Source organism: Ambystoma mexicanum, chromosome 4p, assembly GCF_040938575.1.
Source record: "Ambystoma mexicanum isolate Mex_15411 chromosome 4p, UKY_AmexF1_1, whole genome shotgun sequence".
NCBI classification, from domain to species: domain Eukaryota; kingdom Metazoa; phylum Chordata; class Amphibia; order Caudata; family Ambystomatidae; genus Ambystoma; species Ambystoma mexicanum.
The window spans coordinates 384,977,385-384,996,890 of NC_090927.1; the positions used below are offsets into that span (position 1 = coordinate 384,977,385).

At 47.1% G+C, this 19,506-nt stretch overlaps 1 protein-coding gene across 2 annotated transcripts in view; it reads left to right on the forward strand.

Annotated features, from left to right (window-relative positions):
• SMC6 (structural maintenance of chromosomes 6) overlaps window positions 1-19,506 on the forward strand; it is a 2,412,589-nt gene that overhangs the window by 2,085,086 nt on the left and 307,997 nt on the right. For both annotated transcript variants that reach the window (XM_069605927.1, XM_069605928.1), the window contains one exon: window positions 12,361-12,466. In XM_069605927.1, coding sequence (XP_069462028.1) covers window positions 12,361-12,466 — 106 coding nt within the window. The remainder of the gene's footprint in view (window positions 1-12,360; window positions 12,467-19,506) is intronic.

The following is a 19,506-nucleotide window of genomic DNA, read 5'->3' on the forward strand; positions in this document are numbered from 1 at the left end:
TACATTTCTTGGCTTTATTTTCACTGAGCCATCATGCAAGTAAGATCCCCACAACAGAATCGTACTGCATGATCTGATCTTCTACTTCCACAATGATCGTGCCTTTGTTGAAGCGAGCGCCGCCTGTTTCAAAATGGCGGGCGCATCGCGGCACTGAAGCAAGGCCGCTTCGGGTTGCTAAGCAACCTACCAGCCCTTGAACACACCCCCAGGACCGGCAGGCGGAAGCCGGCTGCGGAAGCCGGCTGCAGGAGAAGGCCAGGGAAAGGGCCCTGTTAGTACCTGTTTGTGCATGTTAGTGGGAGTTAGTGGGAGCTCACATTGCTGAGTATTACCCTGCACCCTGGCACTCGGTGACCAAGCCTACCTACCCAAACAAACCAATTTCGAAGGGATTGTGTCCTCCGACGTATTCCTTATCTTGAGATACATCATCTCCAGCTTGCTGGCCTCAGAATTTTTTTTTCAGTAGATGTCCCTCTACAGCCTCCGTATCTGCGCCAACGTCATCATGCGTATAAATAGACTCGCGCAGGGTCTGTTGCTTCGCTCCGTTTTTCCACGCTTCGTGGGCCTCGGAATCGCGTTGCTCAGTTCGTTAGTCAGAAAATATATTCTTCATTATTCCTCGAGAATACCAACTCTTACTCAATGGCTTCCTCATCCGAACCGACAACTCCACGGTCCGGCTTCAAAAAATGTTGAGACTGTGGAAAGAAAATGTTGACAGATCCTCACAGGATCTGTTTGTGGTGCCTGGGATCGGAGCACCAATGTTCGGAGTGCGAGGACTGCATGTCCATGACGGCGAAAGCCTTGAAGGAGCGTAAGGGGAAGCTTGAGAGAGGTAAGACAGTTAAAACACATTCGAAAGTTTCCTCGGCAGGGTCGAGACATTCGTCTCCTCGCCGACACAGGAAACCTTCTCGTTCTAGGTCTCAAAGCAGTTCCCACTACTCTTCGAGATCCAAGCATTCAAGTAAGAGACGTTGAAGATCCCCTTCCCCGTCTTCTTCTTCTGTTTCTCCGGAAAGAGTCACCTGCCCCACAAAACATAGCTCTCAGGCTGAGTGGGAGGAATTCTGTAAAAGGATGCTTAGCGTCTTCGAGAAAGCGGCCTCGACCCCCTCGAAGACAGCTGAGGGTGATAGCCTGGGTGAAAGACACGAAAAATCTAAACGCTGCGAGTCGTTGCACCCGGCGAAAGAAACTACTCGAGAGTGTCATGAACCCTCGAGCAAAGGCACTGTGCTGTCGACGCCATCGTTGGAAGGTCCCTTCGACGCATAAATCTGCGTCATCGACGCCATTATCGAAGGGCTCATCGACGCATAGGTCGATTGAATCGACGCCGTCTTTGATGCCGTCTTCGATGCCGACTTCGACGCCGAAAAAGGGCAAACCCACGGCCGTCACTACCTCACAGCCAGTGGTCATACCCAGAGCCTCTAACATGGCTTCGAGGTCATCGACAACCTCGAGTAGGATCCCGATCCTCTCGAGTTCTTCGAGGCCACTTCCAATCTTCTCGAAAGCCTTTTTCGGTGTTTTCGAAGCCTTTAACGTCCGCGTCGACGACGTCTTCCCAACCAATTATGACAAATTTAGCCCCTTCTGATTTAAGCCATTTCCAAGGTCTGATCATTTCAGACCTTTGTCTTCAATTTATGAGGAAGGGGAGGATTCGAATCAAGAAAGACCCTTTGGGTTGCAGAGATCTGCAACACCAGAACCAGAGGAATTTACCTCTAAGGAAATTAGGTTGAAGGACCTTCGAGAATCCTTACATGAGACAAGTGGGTTAGATACTTCCCCAGAAATAGAATTTGCCAAACCAGACCCAGGGGAACATGCTGAGACCCCTTGCAGAATTTTAATGGCAACAATTATAGAATTCATGGGTTGGTCTACACCTTCACCTGCATTCCAACAGGATGACCTTACAGACATTTTAGTTAAAGGCCCACAGGAGGATCCTGTGGTTCCATTCAACGCTGCATTACAAAGAAAACTATTGGCTAACTGGGAAAATCCTGAGGTTATCCCAGCGGTTAACAAAAAGTTATCAGCCAAATATAGGATACCTACTACTGACCCTGAATTTTTGTCTAAACATCCAACTCCAGAGAGTCTGGTTTTTCAAGCAGCAACTGCATCAGGCAGTAGATCGGCATACCCTAGTGTTCCACAGGACAGGGATGACAAAAGATACGACTCTATGGCTAAGAATGTTTTTTCTGCATGTAGCATGGCGTTGAAATCTATTAACGCTACTTGTTCGCTCGCAAGGTTCAGCAATACGCTTTGGGAGTGTGCTTCATCAGCGGCTGACTGCCTCCCAGAGGGAGAAGAAAAGGAAGCGTTTCTAAACATCATTAAGTATGGTAAAGACGCAATGTGCGAATCCCTTCAAACTGGTATTGATTCTGCTGACGGCATCAGTAGGGCCATGGCGGCAAGTACTACAACCTTCAGATTTGCGTGGTTGCGAAAGTCTGGGTTTGCTCCAGATGTACAAGCCAGACTTTTAAATATGCCCCTTGACGGCTCTTCTTTGTTTGGTAAGAAGGCGGATGACAGCCTAGAAAAGTTAGACATCCAAAGCAGCAGCAAAATCCCTGGGTGCTGCAATCCGTCAAACGCCATATCACCCCTCAGGAACCTCTTAGAGAGGTAAATCCTTTTGCTTTCATTCCACATTCAGAAAAGGCAGAGGACAGTCGGTTCAAAGAGGTCAAAAAAGATTCACCCGAGGTGGACGGGGTATAAATACAAAAGCCGCAGCAGCAGCAGCAGGTGCCTCTTTACCCTCTGCACCTGCATCAGCCGCCTCTAAATCACTCTGAGGACTCTCCTCACAAGACACCAGTAGGGGGCAGGCTAACTCAACATCTGACGGAATGGCAGGCTATTATGTCAGATGCTTGGGCATTGGAGACAGTTGCCCAAGGTTACTGCCTGCCTTTTCTACGCATTCCTCAGAGTCATCCACCGGGGAACAGCTCTCGTAAAGTTCCAGATCCACACCTCTTGCAGGAAATTGTAGACCTGCTGGAGAAAGGTGCCATAGAACCGGTACCTGTAGCGGAGAGGAACAAGGGCTGGTACTCCCGCTACTTCCTAATACCGAAGAAGGACGGAAGGCTGAGACCTACCTTGGACTTACGAGAATTGAACAAGTTCCTCAGGAAGGACAAACTCAAGATGGTAACTCTTTCTCAGATCCTTCAGGCCCTCCAGCTCTAGGACTGGCTGTTATCTCTGGACCTTCAGGATGCTTATTTCCATGTGCCAATCCATCTCAAACACAGGAAATACCTGAGGTTCGCAATTGGCGGCTCTCATTATCAATTTCGAGTTCTGTCATTTGGGCTGACCTCCGCCCGAGGGTCTTCACCAAGCTAATGTCGGTAGTGGCTGCAAGTCTAAGGAGGGAAGGGATTCACGTCTACCCCTACCCGGACGATTGGCTGATCAGAGCTGTATCTCTGGAACAAGCTCAGTTCCAGCTAGATTATGTCTTCCACTTCCTTCACAAACTGGGCTTCTCCCTCAATTTAAAGAAGTCACAGATGATATCATCACAGAGACTCCAGTTCATTGGAGCAGCCCTGGACACTTCCTGTGAAAAGCCTCCCCACCAGAGGTGAGGGCTCAAGATATTCTGCAGATGGTCACCAAGTTTCAAAATGCCCAACGTCTCCCAGCCTTCGACTTTTTGAGGTTTCTAGGCCTCATGGCATTCTGCATCTTCCTTGTGCCAGAGGCTCGCCTGAGAATGAGATCTCTTCAGTGGGCACTAAGAACTCAGTGGTCGCAATTCTCAGGGAGAATGACAGATCTCCTTCAGGTTCTGGACAAGGTGGCTCGAGACCTTCAGTGGTGGGCCTGCCAGGAGAACATCTTGAAAGGAGAACTGTTTTGGCAACCATGGCCGGAGATAACAGTAGTCACAGATGCCTCACTCACGGGGTGGGGAGCCCATGCCAACGACTTGACCATCAGCGGTCGTTGGTCTCCATCGGAGTCCAGACTACATATCAACCTGTTAGAGCTGAGAGCAATCAGACTAGCGCTGAAGGCTTTTCTGCCATCTGTACAGGGGAAAAATGTCGTGATAATGACGGACAACACAGTGGCCATGCACTACCTCAACAAAAGAGGAGAGGCGTAGGATCACTGCCTCTGTGCAGAGAGGCGATGCAGCTCTAGTTTTGGGCAATCCAAGAAGGAATCTCTCTATCGGCAGTTCACTTAGCCAGAGACAAAAACTTGACAACGGACGCTCTGAGCAGGCAAAGTACAGTCTCCCACGAGTGGGAACTAGCTCAGGAAGTCCTTCAACGGATCTTCACCCTTTGGGGAACCCCTTAAGTGGATCTGTTCGCCACCAGCATCAACAGGAAGTGCGATCAGTTTTGTTCAAGGGAATTTCCCCTGAGAGGAGCTCTAGGGGACGTGTTTGTAGTGGACTGGGAGTTTCCACTTCTGTACGCGTTTCCTCCAGTCCCTGTCATTCCTCAAATGATCAGGAGGTTGAGAAGGTTCCGGAAAGCCATGATCCTAATTGTCCCGGACTGGGCCATGAGAACGTGGTACCCGGACCTTCGGGACATGTCCATCTGCCCTCCAATTCGTCTTCCACTCAAGGAGAATCTTCTCTCGCAGAAGGGAGGTCAGGTTCTCCATCCAGACATCAGAACCCTCAACCTTCACACTTGGTATCTGAAAGGTTGAGATACAAGGATTGGGACCTCCCAGATGACGTCATGGAGGTGTTACTTTCGGCAAGAATGCCAGCAACAAATACTTTATACCGCTGCCGTTGGAACAAACTTGGCAGCTGGTGTAGAGAAAAGAATATCGACCCCTTTTCATGTGGTACACCAACAGTGTTATCTTTTCTACTCTATTTGGCATATTCGGGCCTTCAGGTTGGCACTATCAAGGGCTATCTCGCAACGCTATCGATCTTCAAGCGCACTGCAGAGGAACCATTGTATTTCAAGTTACCCTTAGTAATACAATTTCTGAAGGGATTAACCAATGTCTATCCTCCAAGACCATTACAAGTTCCCTTATGGGACTTAAATTTACTCTTAAATTTCCTGATGGGTACTCCTTTTGAACCACTCCACTCCTGTTCACTAAGGTTTCTCACCCTTAAAACTGTCTTATTAATGGCATTGACATCTGCTAGGAGGGTGAGTGAATTACAAGCTCTATCTTGTAAACCCCCTCATACAATTTTTCATAAAGACAACTTTGTCCTACTAGTGAAGCCTAATTTTCTCCCAAAGGTGGTTTCTGAATTCCACATCACTCAGAAGATTACCTTACCTTCATTTTATCCTCCTCCCCATCTGTGGAAGGAGGAAGAAAGGCTGCATAGGTTGGACCCAAGTCGGGCTTTGATCTTTTACATCAGCAGACTTGCTAGGATTAGGCAAGCAGACCAACTGTTCGTAGGTTACTCAGGGCACAAATTGGGTTTACCGATAACAAAACAGACCATTTCCAGATGGATTATTTTAGCCATTCTGGAATGTTATAAACTGGCAGGGAAAGAGCCTCCTCAAAATCTTAGGGCTCATTCAACCAGGGGTATTGCAGCCTCTTCGGCCCTCCAATTCGAGACATATGTGCGGCTGCCACATGGTCATCTGCACATACCTTCACAAGATTTTACAACCTGGATTCCTCCTCTAGCCAAGAGACTAGATTTGGCAAAGCTGTGTTGCACTCTGTTCATTCTTGAAGGGAAACATGGCAATTTTACTCCCACCTCCAGTTACACACCATTGCTATGGGAGTCTATCATGAAAAGGAATACGTCGGAGGACACAATCCCTTTGAAGAACAAGTTACTTCTTACCTGGTAACGTTCTTTCGATGGGATGTTCCGCCAACATATTCCTTATCGCTCCTCCCATCGATCCCCTCAGTAAAACTTCCCTTGTGGTTACAGCTTTCGCTCCTTCTGGGTCAATATCCAATTCATGTAAAACAACTCTTAACGTCAAAACGGAACTGAGCAACGGACGCTGCGCGAGTCTATTTATACGCATGATGACGTCGGCGCCGATACGGAGGCTGTCGAGGGACATCGGCTCGAGGGACATCGACGCGCAGCACCCTCTACTGAAAAAAAAATCAGAGGCCAGCAAGCTGGAGATGATCTATCAAGATAAGGAATACGTTGGAGGAACATCCCATCGAAAGAACGTTACCAGGTAAGAAGTAACTTGTTCATCTCCCCCAGAAAGCCCCATTCACGCTCACCTGACCTGCAGGAATGCTACTTCCTTCAGCGCGATACCCGCCTCATCAGCACCTGTTCACCTGAGCCTCGTTAATCTTCCACAAAGGTAACACAAACTATACCTTACATACTGTTACAAGTCGACAATATACCATCTCTCGTCCTATGGATCTAGGTATCAATGAGCCCTATGCATAGAAAGTGTCCTCATTGCACGCACAGTCCTTATGTATATATATGGACATCGGATTCTAAGTTCTGTTACATTGTCTGAGTTTACTGAGGACCATACTATTGCCTAAATGATGTAGAAATAGATGCGTAGGTGCCACTACTTAACTGCACCCACTGACAGCAGACTCTGCTCATGTACAGATTTAAATCTAGGCACTGTTAGAAATTTGTCTCATATTCGTAACCAGTGCAATGTGCTATTACCAGTAGTCTTTGCTCTCATATGGACTATTGAATCTAGGCGCTGTTAGAAATTTGTCTCCTATTAAGCGAACAATGCAAAGGGTTATTGCTAGCAGTTCTTACTCATGCATGGACTCTTGAATTTAGGCGCTGCTACAAAATCTATGACCCATCTGTAAGCAGGGTTATGTGATATTACTAGTAGACTTTGCCCTTGTACGATATGCATTCTACTAGGCCACAACTACTTATGTGTGCTATATTCTTTCATACCTATTATTTGCTAACATAAGTGCCAAAGTTCTACCTATATAATAGATCTACCAACCAGGCAAGTTTTAGCAAACTGGTCAGAGATTAGCATTAGATAATTGTGCCTGCCTAGATTACTCTCACTGCAATTCTGCCTGTATTTTGAATTCAAACCTAGATGTGCCAATAGACCAAGTTCTCTATGACCTGCTACCTCACCTGCCTAGCATCATTAGATTAATTAGTCCCATCACTTAGACACAGGGTACCCCACACATTATACAATGTACCTAACATTGTCCGATCTAATATACCTGGGCAGCTTACTCATACTAATGGGATTACACACCATGTCGCCCTTTACAGGAATCTCAATAGACACCCCCAATAATATCCTAGCGCCGCGCAGACTAGCTAACCTTCAGCATAATCCACAACTCATGACGCAATGCAACATAGCTATGAGAAATATCAGACTACGCGCACGACTACCTAGAATCATTGATCCACTGATCAAATATGAAACCAATAACCACCTAACTAAAATGGACACTGAACCCATTCCCAAACCCAGCTCTTATAATCACAAAAGGCATAACAACCCTCAAACAAATAGAGAAAAAATTACCACCCCTACAGTGCCAACAAATCACATCTCCCTCCCTCCAACTAATTCCATACGTAAACTTAAAGGAGTCCTAATAAACACCAGATCTCTAGTCACCCATGCTATAGAAATAGCTGAAGCCATCTCTACTGAAGACTACGACTTCATAGCCATAACGGAAACATGGCTCCATGAGGCATCAGGCCCAGCACTATCCCTAGCTGTTCCTAACAACTACACTATCCTCAGAACGGACAGATGTGGAACTCAAGGTGGTGGACTAGCCATCATCGCCAAAACTAAGCTTGGTATGAGACTCACTCCTTCACTGGCTACTGAATCCTGCAAGATAATGTCCACTAAGACACCCACAGCCAATTCTCAAACACTCAACCTCCACTTGATATACAGACCTCCTGGTCCCATCAAGACTTTCATAGAAGACCTATCTACCATCCTTTCAGAAAACCTTAAAGACACCACCCAATCAGTATTACTTGGTGACCTTAATATAGGCTTTAATGATACCAATGACCCACAAGCCATAGCAGCCTCTAACATTCTGACCGAATTATGCTACACCCAAAGAGTGAATGAGCCCACGCACATCAAAGGGAGAACTCTAGATTGGGTTGCTGACCACAACTGCAAAATCTCTACCCTTACCATCTCACCTCAAATATGGACAGATCACCATCTGATATTCTCTTTAGATCCTAAAACTCCTAAACTGCAACAACCTTGTGCACCACCTTCACTTACCAGAAACAAGAAGAATATGACACTAGACAAACTACTCCCTGGCATCATGCCCACTTGAATGCTCTACCAAACAACTTAGACCCCAACGCCTTAGTGGAAGAATTCAACAAAACCATGAACAAAACTCTTGATAATATTGCTCCGCTAAAGCTTAGAAACAGTTAACCACATAGCCATCTGAGCAATTGGTTCACCCCTCTCCTAAAAAACCTCAGATTAGAAAAAAGAAAATGGGAAAAGATCATCCCACTCCGGAAAATAAATTGAAACTGATTAACATCTCATCTCAATATAAAAAAGAGATCTTAGCTAAACAAGAGACCTACAATAATAGAATTACACAAGCCAACTCAAGCACGAAAGAATTGTTCTCCATATTTGGAGAACTGGAACATCCCATAACTCCTCAAGACAACTGCCTTAAAGTTACAAAATGGTGCTCCGAAATCCAGCATGCATTATCCAACAAAGTCCTAAACCTCCAAAAGAAAATAGAACTAAAAAGAGAGACATTAGCCACCCCCACACTGCCCACTACTAAAACTCTGTCCAACTCTAAACCATCCACCCAATTCTACTTCTCCAAAGTCTCGACAATGGAGGTGGAGAAAGTAATACTTGGCCTAAAGCCATCCAATTGCAAAGGAGATCTCTGCCCAGCACAACTTATCACAGATGCTGCGTGGGACCTAGCACCTTTTATTACAAAGCTTATTAATGCCTCCTTTACCACCGGCACCATCCCGAGTAACTTAAAGGAATCTTGGGTGCTCCCACTCCTCAAAAAGCAAACTTTAGACCTGGCTATACCTACCAATTATAGACTAATTACAACCGTACTGTTCCTCTTGAAGATCCTGGATAAGGTGGCATATATCCAAATCCAGAACTTCCTTGAACTAAACCAACTACTAGGCTCTCGTCAATCCGGTTTCCGTCCACTGCACGGTACAGAAACTGCTCTGATTGATCTTAAAGCCCAAATAGATAAATTACGATACTCAGGAAAACTGGCACTACTTCTCTTATTAGATTTATCTGCCGCATTTGACTTAGTGGATAACGGGGCCCTGTGTAACTTAGATAAAGCAGCACACTTTTTCACTGAGGCTTTTGTGCTGATCCAATCATTCCTTCGTGCCCGTACTATGCGGTTCTTCTCCACTACAGCAGCTGCAGACCCCATCCCCGTCACATGCGGTGTGCCACAGGGCTCTTGCGTCTCACCAACGCTATATAACATTTTCACTAAGCCCCTGTTTGATTATTTGGATCATCTGGGTATCACGTACACCAATTACGCAGACGACACCCAGATCCTCTTCCCACTCACAGGGGACTATTAAATCTACAGCATCGTTCAGGCATGGATGGCCACCCATGGCTTATACCTGAACGATGATAAAACTGAGCTTCTCATCCTAGGTACCGCATCCCTCATCAATAAACTAAGTACAAACTACTCCTCCTTCATCATCGACGAAAACTGCATCCAAGTAGCCAAGGAAGTAAAAACGCTAGGTATATAGCTTGAGTCTACCTTATCATTTTCCAAACAGGTCAATATCCTAGCCTCATCAACAGCTTACACATGTAAACTAATCAGAGCAGGAAAACAATTCTTATCTCAGCACAGTTGCCTAACATTATCCAGAGCTCTAATTCTCTCCAAACTTGACTATTGTAATGCCTTGTACATTGGAGCTACCAAATCCACCATCAACAAAGTTCAGCTACAGCAAAACAATGCTCTCCGAGCAGCCCTGAACATTCCTAAGAGAGAACACATTTCAGAAACAAGAAGGAAACAGAAATGGCTTACCACCTATGAGAAAATCAGACTTAAAACTGCATCCCTCACACACAAATCACTATACAATAAAGCCCCACAATACCTAAAGGACAGATTCACCAGAACACACTCCATGAGACAAACAAGACAAGCCAACACCAATCGCCTTCAAGTACCCCAATTCAAACTCGCCACTATAGGTGGAGCCAGCTTCCCTGTCAAAGCCGCTCAATTGTGGAACGAGTTACCTGTCACAGTGAGACTAGAACAATCCTTTACCAAATTCAGGCAAAATGTGATCAACTGGTTGATGACATCAAATGTTAAATGAATGTATGAACTTGCTCCTGCTTACCTTCACTCACTTGCCTGCTACAAATGCTACCCTGTCATATGTATAACACGCTTGTAACCTATGACCTTGTAACCTGTAACCTTGCTCTAAACTGTACATTTTCTTACCTTCTGCGCCCTTCTACCCCAGGGTCCGGTGCGCATAATAAATACTAAACAAACAAACAAACAAGCAAAAGCCCTGTGGAGTGCAGCTGAAGGCTGTACTCCAATGGCAAAAGTCATGACAGGAGGCTGAAACAAAAGCACATAGTTTAGGGGGCCCACAAATATAGAGGTAAAATAGTAAGTGAAATGTTATCTAACATGAGCCGAAAAAGCCCACCGAGTCAAGGTTAAAAGTAAACTGAATCACAAAAACATAAAACTCACAGTTGGCCACTGTTGGAACATTTCTGAAACGACAGCTGGTATAGGTTGTGAGAAATGAAATTTAGCAAAAACCCAACAATGCAACATCTGCATCACCCAACATTAACAAATTGAACAGCAATACATGCAAGTCAATATATGTAAGGACGTGCTATGCGACTGAATAATGATCAGTTTAACCCTTTATGCCTGATATTGGCTTTTAACACCTAAATGTTAAGGCAAAAAAAAACATGGATATCGTCTAGACCCTAACTAACACCACTGACATGTCTGAAATGACTGTGATGCTATTTGACACCTTATATGCCACCAGAAAAGACATGAATGACTAATATGGACCCTAAATACCTCCACTGGGATCTAACACTAGGATCCCTATGATGGTGTATGACACCATAAATGCTGACATGTGTTTCAACATTCATGGAGCGAATTCACGGAATTCAACATTCACGGAGAACAAAATCTACGCCACAATCCAGACTTGGATGGCTAAAAACCTTTTGTGTCTGAACGACAAGACAGAGATCATGTTGGTATGCTCTCCCCATGCTGAAAAAATTTAGCACCTAATATACCGCCTTCAGGATAGACGGAATCCAGATCCCTGTCTGTGCGATGGAAAAAACACTGGTCGTCCACTTGGATGCCTCCCTATCGCTCACCAAACAAGTTAGTGTGGTGGCCTCATCGGCAGCCTACGCTGCAAAGCTCATCAACTCAGCGAGACAGTTCCTGACGCCAGCAAGTTGCCTGAATATTGCTAGAGCAATCACAAGTGCGAGACTGGACTGGATTGTAATTCCCTCTTTAACGGGACATCCAAACACAACATCAACCAATTACAGGCAATCTAAAACAATGCCCTCCGTGCAGCTCTAAACATTCCTAAAAGAGACCACATTTTAGCTGCCAGAAAAAAGGATAATTGGCTCCCTATTCGGGAAAGGATTGTTTTCAAAACTTTTTCCATTACCCACTCATGCCTGAGCAACACTGCCCGCAATACCCTGAAAATGTAAAGATTTTAGTCAAACAGACCGTTAAGGTCTTTCCATACACATCGTCTTGCCCTTCCAAAAGTGAAAAGAGCTAAAGGAGGGGCTGGGGAGTAAACTTCCCGACGGTAGCGGTGAATCACTGGAATGCCCTCCTTCCCCTTATCTAAGAGCAGAGGACTCCTACTGGTCCTTCCGCAAGGCCTTGAAAACCTGGCTTTTTGCATAGCGGTCCATCCCCTGGTCCGATTATAGACAATTATGTATTGCCATAAGAACCTGCATTTGATTTATGTCATCTGTATGTCTATGGCGGGATTGCAAACCGCCTGTGATGTTTATGTATCATGTAACTTGTTTGCAACAGCGCCCTAATGTCTCTGGGCTTAGGTGCTTACAAATGAAAAAATAAAAATAAAATAAATATTCCTTGCTTTTTGCCATGAAAATGTCATATATATTCTAACTGTCCTTAAATGATCTCATTAACACTCCAAGAACATTCAAATATTTTTTTTTCTCTGAACTTTATTATGTTAAGGTGCCTTACTGTAAGATGCAAGTTCTACTTTGACTCCTTATTATCTCAGCGAGCTTACTCTGGAAAAATAAGTTTTGACCACAAGAATGAAACTCTTTCGATAACGGTAAGCTTTATTGACTTTTAAAGGTCTTTTATGATTAAAACATTTTGCTGGTTGTCTTCTGCATGGGATTCATGTGTGATAATGCTAGTAAAGCACACAGTACATACAGGATCTCCAATAAGCATTTCTATGCTTGTTTCTGACCTTTGAACTAGCAGGTGGGCATGGAACAAGAACACAGATCAGAAGAGGAGAAACATGGACTAGTGGCTAAGTTACTGACCTGGAGACCTTGTTTAGTGTCCTTGATTTGCCACCTGGCCAATATTTTCTTATTCTGGGCAAACCACGTTCCTTTCATGTGCCTAAAATAGTAAATATGTGCAATGTAAATGTGTAATTCTAGCTGTACAGTGTGGCTATTACTATCCGATTTCTGTATTTCATCCCCTTCACATCTTGGTTTTTGTTATTGGTCTCCGATAGATGCCTCACAACATACTATTCAATATACAGAACTCATGATTGGAAGTCTCCTTTTATAGTAACATAATTGTGCACCTCAACACCTACATTCTCCGAAGTTATTTACCACTCTTCATCTATGGCCATTGTTAACATACTGTACTACTGGAGTAAATCCTCTCACATATTCCTCATCTTCGAAATATTCTTCATGTGCAAGTCTGTCTTTGGAAACTTTTTCAGCCACCAGGGTGAGCACATGCGCCTCCTGCTCGATGTTGTTAGTGCCCATGTCTATGACATAAAGTGATGACATAGGAAGTCTATATGGATCTGGTTGAGGCCCCTTACCTTGGTTCCTTTCTTTCCATGCACTACTTTTGATGCTTTTGCTAGTTACTCCTATGTCCCATCCCCTTTCCTCCATACATGCAGGCGTCCCCCAACTTAGGGACGGTCCCGGAACCATTGGCAGCTAAAAAATTAGCTTCCCCTTTAAATTTAGTATAGTGCACACGGCTCAGGCTCAGGGCCTGGGAATGCCACGCTGAGGCCCGGCCTCCGGCACCTCACATCAGTCCCTTTTCTCTGCACATACAGTGTTGGACTTGGCAGACTTTTTTAGCTTTCCGTCTGCTCCCTGTTTTTTTCTTATTTCACTTCCCGTTGGTGCCTCGCTATCCACGGCGCATGCCGGCTGCAGAAGAATTAATGAGATGTGCCTCTTGTGACCGTTCGTACTCTTACGTCCATTCCCCTTTACTACATACTGCATGGGCGTCCCTCCCTAGGGACGGGAGACGGAACCTTTTTCACCAGAAAAACCTTCTTCCCCTTCAAATTTAGTAGTGCGGCCATGGGAGCATGCGCTACTCTGACTCCACCCACCGGCACCACTCCTCCGTCCCCTTTTCCGCGTCGACTGGAACAGGCAGATTTCACCAGGGATCCTGCGTTTGGCGCTGCCTTGTAATTCCATGCGCTCTCCCGCGGCTGTTTCTTCTATCTTTTTGTCTTTTATTGTCATTCAGGTACTTGGTCCTCCGGCGTCACGCTCCTCCCCGGCACATGTCGACTTCAGCGGACTTCAGCAGGTGTCCAGCCTGTGAGGGGCTCTTTCCTACTGCTGACCCGTATGCTCTTTGCCTCCGCTGCCTTGGCCCTGACCACACCTGGGAAGGTTGTACCTCGTGCGATGCGCTGACTCCACGCGCACTGAAGAACAGGCTAGCTAGGTGGAGGTAGCTCTTCCATGCGTCGCCTCCTGAGGACGTGAAGAAATTTGTCAAACAGAGATTGAGGCCAAAGGAGGGCCGCTATTTTCCATCGCACCCCGTAAGGGCGACTCCTTCACGAGGAAACGCCCAAGCGGGAGGAATCTTTCGGGTTCTTGTACCAGCACGCGCACCGTGGCTAGTCCAGCTTCTGGCGTTCACGGCTGAGGGGTCATTAGATCCTTCTGGAATCAGTGCTGAGGGACCGCAAGGTTCTTTTACCGGGTGTACACCCGAGGGGCAATGCCCTAGTAACGGCTCTATGTCTGAGGGGGCGCCTGCACGCAGCACTACCAGCGACAATGCCGAGGGCAATACGCCTTCCAGGCCTAGACCTGAGGTGCCGGGTGGCCTCATGCTCCAGCACCAAGAGTCTTGGAGGAGGCTGGGCCCAGGGAGCCATGCACCACGACTATGGCATGTGGAACGCAGCTCGACAAAATGGCTGCTGTGCCAGACAACATGACCACTCGTCCGATGCCACTCCTAGGTTCAGAGCAGGTGGGTGAAAGAGTTTCAAGATGGGACTGGTGTTGACCAGGTACGTGGCCTACAGTTTATCCATCAGCAGCGCAGGTACCCCCTGCAACCTAGACAGTGCGCTCTGGCCCCAGCAGCGCCCAGCCACTCCGTCAATATCTCCTGCCTCCTCTTCTGCCACCGAAGACAGGTTCTTCGAAAGGTTCTTGGCGCTGATTTGAACACCCCCAGATGGGAGCCATTCTACGGGATGCTGTCGGGGACTTGCTCGCTCCGGTCACTCCCCTGGCGCCCATAGTCCTTCCTTCCATGGCTCTGATGCACTGCGATTCCGGCTCCCCTGCCTCTCACAGCACAAGTGTTCCTGCACCAGCCTCTGGTCCCCACACCAGAGCCCACGGCGCCCAGAACACCTCCACCCGCGCCAGACCAGCCGGACATGCTGTTGGGCACGGACGAGGAGGAGGACCCTGACCTGCTGTCATCAGCAAAAGCCTTCCACGACAGACTTACATGTTTAGCAGAATATTTGGGCCTTCCTCAACCTGAGGTAGAGCAGCACGAGGAGGGGGTCTTGGCTAAAGTCCTACCAAGATGGGTATCCCGATGCAGGAGGCCGTTGTGGCACTGGCCAAGAAGGGGTGAGCCACACTCAGCCCAACCTGTCAATCAGCACCTCAACGCCAAGTATAGACAGATGGGGGGGATAGACTCTTGTTGTCGGCGCACCGTCACCCGCACTCTTCTGTGATCACTGCAGCGTCACTGTGCTCTAAGCCTCAGTCCTCCGTGGCCAACTTGTCCTCGGCGCTGCTAGACAAGGAGAAGATCTTGGAGGCGTACGGGATGAAGCTGTACTCAAACGCTTCCCTGCACCTGCGACAGGCCAACGCGGATGCTATGCTGGCAGCCGCTAACCCCAAGCTTTGGTGGGAAATAGCAGACTTCCTCCTGGAACTTGCGATGCAGAGCCAGGCACGCTTCAAGGCGGGTCGAGGAGAACCCAGACTGGTAGCGCAAGACACCATGGAGTCCACTGTGGCCCACATCAATACTGCTGGCCGGGCCACCTATATCGCCACGGACATGAGAAGGGACGGCCTGGCTTCGGGCTACTAAGTTTTCCATCGACGTCCAGGATCGCATATTGGACCTTCCGTTCGAGGGGGGTGACCTCTTTCACTCTACCACTGATGAGGAATTAGATAAAAAGAGGAACAGCTCACAGACTGCGAAATATTTATCCATCCTGACGAAGGCCACGCCCAAGGCGTACAACCTGTCGCATCAACGCTCCGACAAGGGGCGGGCATTCGTCGGGTTCCGGGGATTCCAGGAATGGGCGTCTAAACAACCTGACCACTCGCTGAGTGTTATGCAGAATCCTGTGCAGTTCCCTTAGGGAGCACTACACAAGATTAAGACTACAGGTGAGAGCAATAAATCCCCTTTGGTTTCAGTCTGTACCACAGAGATTTAGTTGGTAGCTGTGGCGGAGCAGTCAAACTTATCTCAAGAGGGAGATGAGCAGTATTCAGGATTTACACAATAAGTCCACTAGACCATGGAACAAGTAAACACTGACCAAAGCTTTGTATTTAAAAAGTAGATATATATTTATGTTATGCACTTCTAATAAAAAACATGTATCACAGTCATCAAGCAAGTTAAATTAAGTCAAAGGTGTTAGGGAGAATTCTCTGTAAAGGCTAATTTCCCAAACCTAGTGAGTCCCTAGCAGCTTTGCTTGATTTTTGGGGTTTATTTTTTTCTCTCCTGCTAAGAGTGAGATTCTTTTGCTCCCACTCTTAGACATGATTTGAGGTGTTCCTTTAACTTTCCATGTGTTTTATGGGCTATGGGGTCTTTTACTACATAGGGTCTCATGTGTTTTTTTGATGTGGGTTACACAGCACCCTCCGTGCCTTAACCCAGGGGTGTCGTAGCGACCCCCCAACATAGACTCCATACCCTGGGACTGACTACTGTCTCCCAGGGCATGTAAAGTCACCATTGGCTTTGCTAGTCCCAAATTATTAACAGAAACCAGTACAAACCATCATATTGTGGACATACTGGTCGGGGCCATTCGATTGCCCCGGGGTCTGTTGTTCGAGGGGGCACGTCTCCGTCCCCCCTGATCGGGTTTTGGCTGGTGGCAGTGGATACTACTTTTTATATTCAACCGCGAATATATCTCTATGGGATTTTCCCATTGTTCGAGGCTACCAACTTTAATTATTTAATTCTTATAGTCTCGAACATACCGCCGGTTTATTTATTTAATATTAATTCACCGGTTGGTATTTTTTGCCAGAACTCGATTCTAAAATGGCGTTTGTGTTCTCTTCTGTGACTCCAACCCAAGTCGAGCCCTTTGTTCCACCTTTTGGCGGGCTTCTCCACAGAAGTCTCCAAAAGTGGTGCCACTCTGCCTGGGTACCACAGGGGGTGTGGGAGGGGGTTTAGGCACCCTGGACTGAGTTGCCTTGGTAACTCAAGTCGCACTCTTGTGTGATTTGGCCCAAGTGGTGAGCCGGCCGGCTCACCACTTAGCATGTTTGATTGACAGCTAGGCTGAGTGAATGGGGTGTGCTACATAAAAGCAGGGCTTTGGGGACTGGAACCTCGGAAGTCGCCACAGGACCTAAGAATCTGAGGAGGGAGAAGTTGAGCCGACCTGCAACGACGACACCACCGGTGGAGCCCTGCTGAACCGTCTCACCACTTTTCCCGACAACAGAGGAGATCTCCAGTCTGGAGAGTCTTCTTCCTTTGACTGGTGGGGATAACCAGTTTCGCCTTCTTTTCACCTTCCTGGAGCATCTCGTGGCCGCCTTGCCCATGCCAAGCACCTCGGCAACCGGAATACCACGGTTTACCACTACCGCAAAGAGAAGGGTAGTACATTTAACCGGAGGACTCAGCGGCTGGTTTCTTCCCTGGCAGTACAACGACCTTCATCTTTCCTCCACGGCGAGACCTCTTCTTCCCCTGGACGAGACACTGACTTGCACCTGCTGCCAGGAACAACTGCCCCCGCTGGAGTTTCCTTCACACGTAAGGTACTGTGTCCCGCCTGGCTTCCCTTGCGACAGATCGTTCGGGGTGACAGTAAAGCCTCGACTTTCTAACCTGGGCTAGCCTGGGACAACCTAGCTAACTTTTCCTGACTTGAATTTCATCCTTTTTGTGCAAACTATCTACAAGAGTCTTTGGGCATAACCCCACTGTGTGAACCTGGACCCCCTTCTGCTTGGTCTCTCCAAGAGTGGGCCTTGCAATTGACTTCCTGGCTCTCCAGTAGAACTCTGCCTATCCTGCCTTACTGTGGTTCTTTGTAAAAGTATTGAAACTTGTGTGCTTCCTTAACCCTGCCTTTTTCCTCCCTTTCCTTACAGCTTATTAGAGTGTCATCTTATGTTAAGCGCTCACCTCTGTCTGAAAATAAGTGGCGTTTCTCACTAAGACTTGTCTATTAAGTGAATAGGGTTGTATATATGTATGATAGTGACTGTGTGCTGAATTTACTCACCTCGTTTTTGCTAGTGTAAATTACAAGTGTGTTTTTTTAAATAAATAATTATATACTTTTACACCAAAGCTCTGGTCAGTGTTTGTTTGTACTACTGTGTCCCTGTACCTATTGTGTATACTCTGCATACTGCCTAACTCTTCTTGAGGGAAGTCTGAATGCTCAGCCACAGCTACCAAGTGAATCTTTGTGGTACAGACTGCTACCGAGTGGGTTTACTGCCAAACACCTGTAGTCTTAAATCTTTTGCAGTGGTCCCTAAGGGAACTGTACAGGTTTCGCCTAACAAACACCTTTAGTGCCACCGCGAAAAAAGGCCGGCATGTCGGAACAATGTACCTTTAAATGAAGAAGTGGCTCCTGCGGTGGCGGTTGTTCCTGGTAGTTCCTGCAGTTCGGGTGATCCAGCAGAGGAAGAGAGGCCCTCGTCTTGGAGGAAGGTTCGAGTTACTGCACTACCCAGGGATGAAACCAGCCGCGGTGCTGCCCGACGAATAAAAGGTACGCTCCTTTAAATCGCGGTCCGGGTGGACTGGTGCCTGGCTATCTGGCCTCCGAGTACAGGGTAGGGGAGATTCGACCAAGGCAGGTCCAGGAAGGCGATTGGCAAACTGGTGTGGAGAAAAGTGGTGAGACGTTGCAGCAGGGCTTCACTGGTGGTTCAGTCATTGCAGATGTCTTTGGCTTCTCTCCTCTTCGGCTTCTTAGTTCCAGTGGCGACGTCTTGCTCTTCCAGTCCTCAGGACCCTGCTTTTATGCAAAAAGATCCCCATTCATACAGCCTAGCTATCACTCACACAGTGGAGTGGTCACTTGGCGGGAGACCCTCCAGCCTATCAGGATAGAGTGCGACATGGGTTGCAGAGGCAACCCTGTCCAGTGGTCCTACTCCCCCTCCCACACAATGGACGCACCCCAGACTCAGTGGTGCCGAAAGGAGGGCTTCTCGGCAGAAGCCCGCCAAAAGGACGAACAAAGGATCGCCAACCTGGGTTAGGAGTTTAGAGAAAGACACGAGAAAGAAGTTATATTAAAGTTCTGGCACATAAAACCTACCGGAGTAAAGTTAATATTAAAATGCACCGGCTGTATGTTAAAGGCTGTCAGAAAAAGTGGTAGCCTCGAACAATGGGAAAATCCCATAGGGAAATATTCACGGTCAAATATTTAGGGTAGTAACCACTGCCACCAGCCAGAGACTTTTGCCAGAGGGACTGTACGGTACCCTCTCAAAAATGAACATAGGGGAAAACTATTAACCCATGCCAGCACCTCCATAGTAAGATGGGTTGTACTGGTTTAGTTCATAGGATTTGACTAGTAAAGTCAATGGGGACTGTACATGC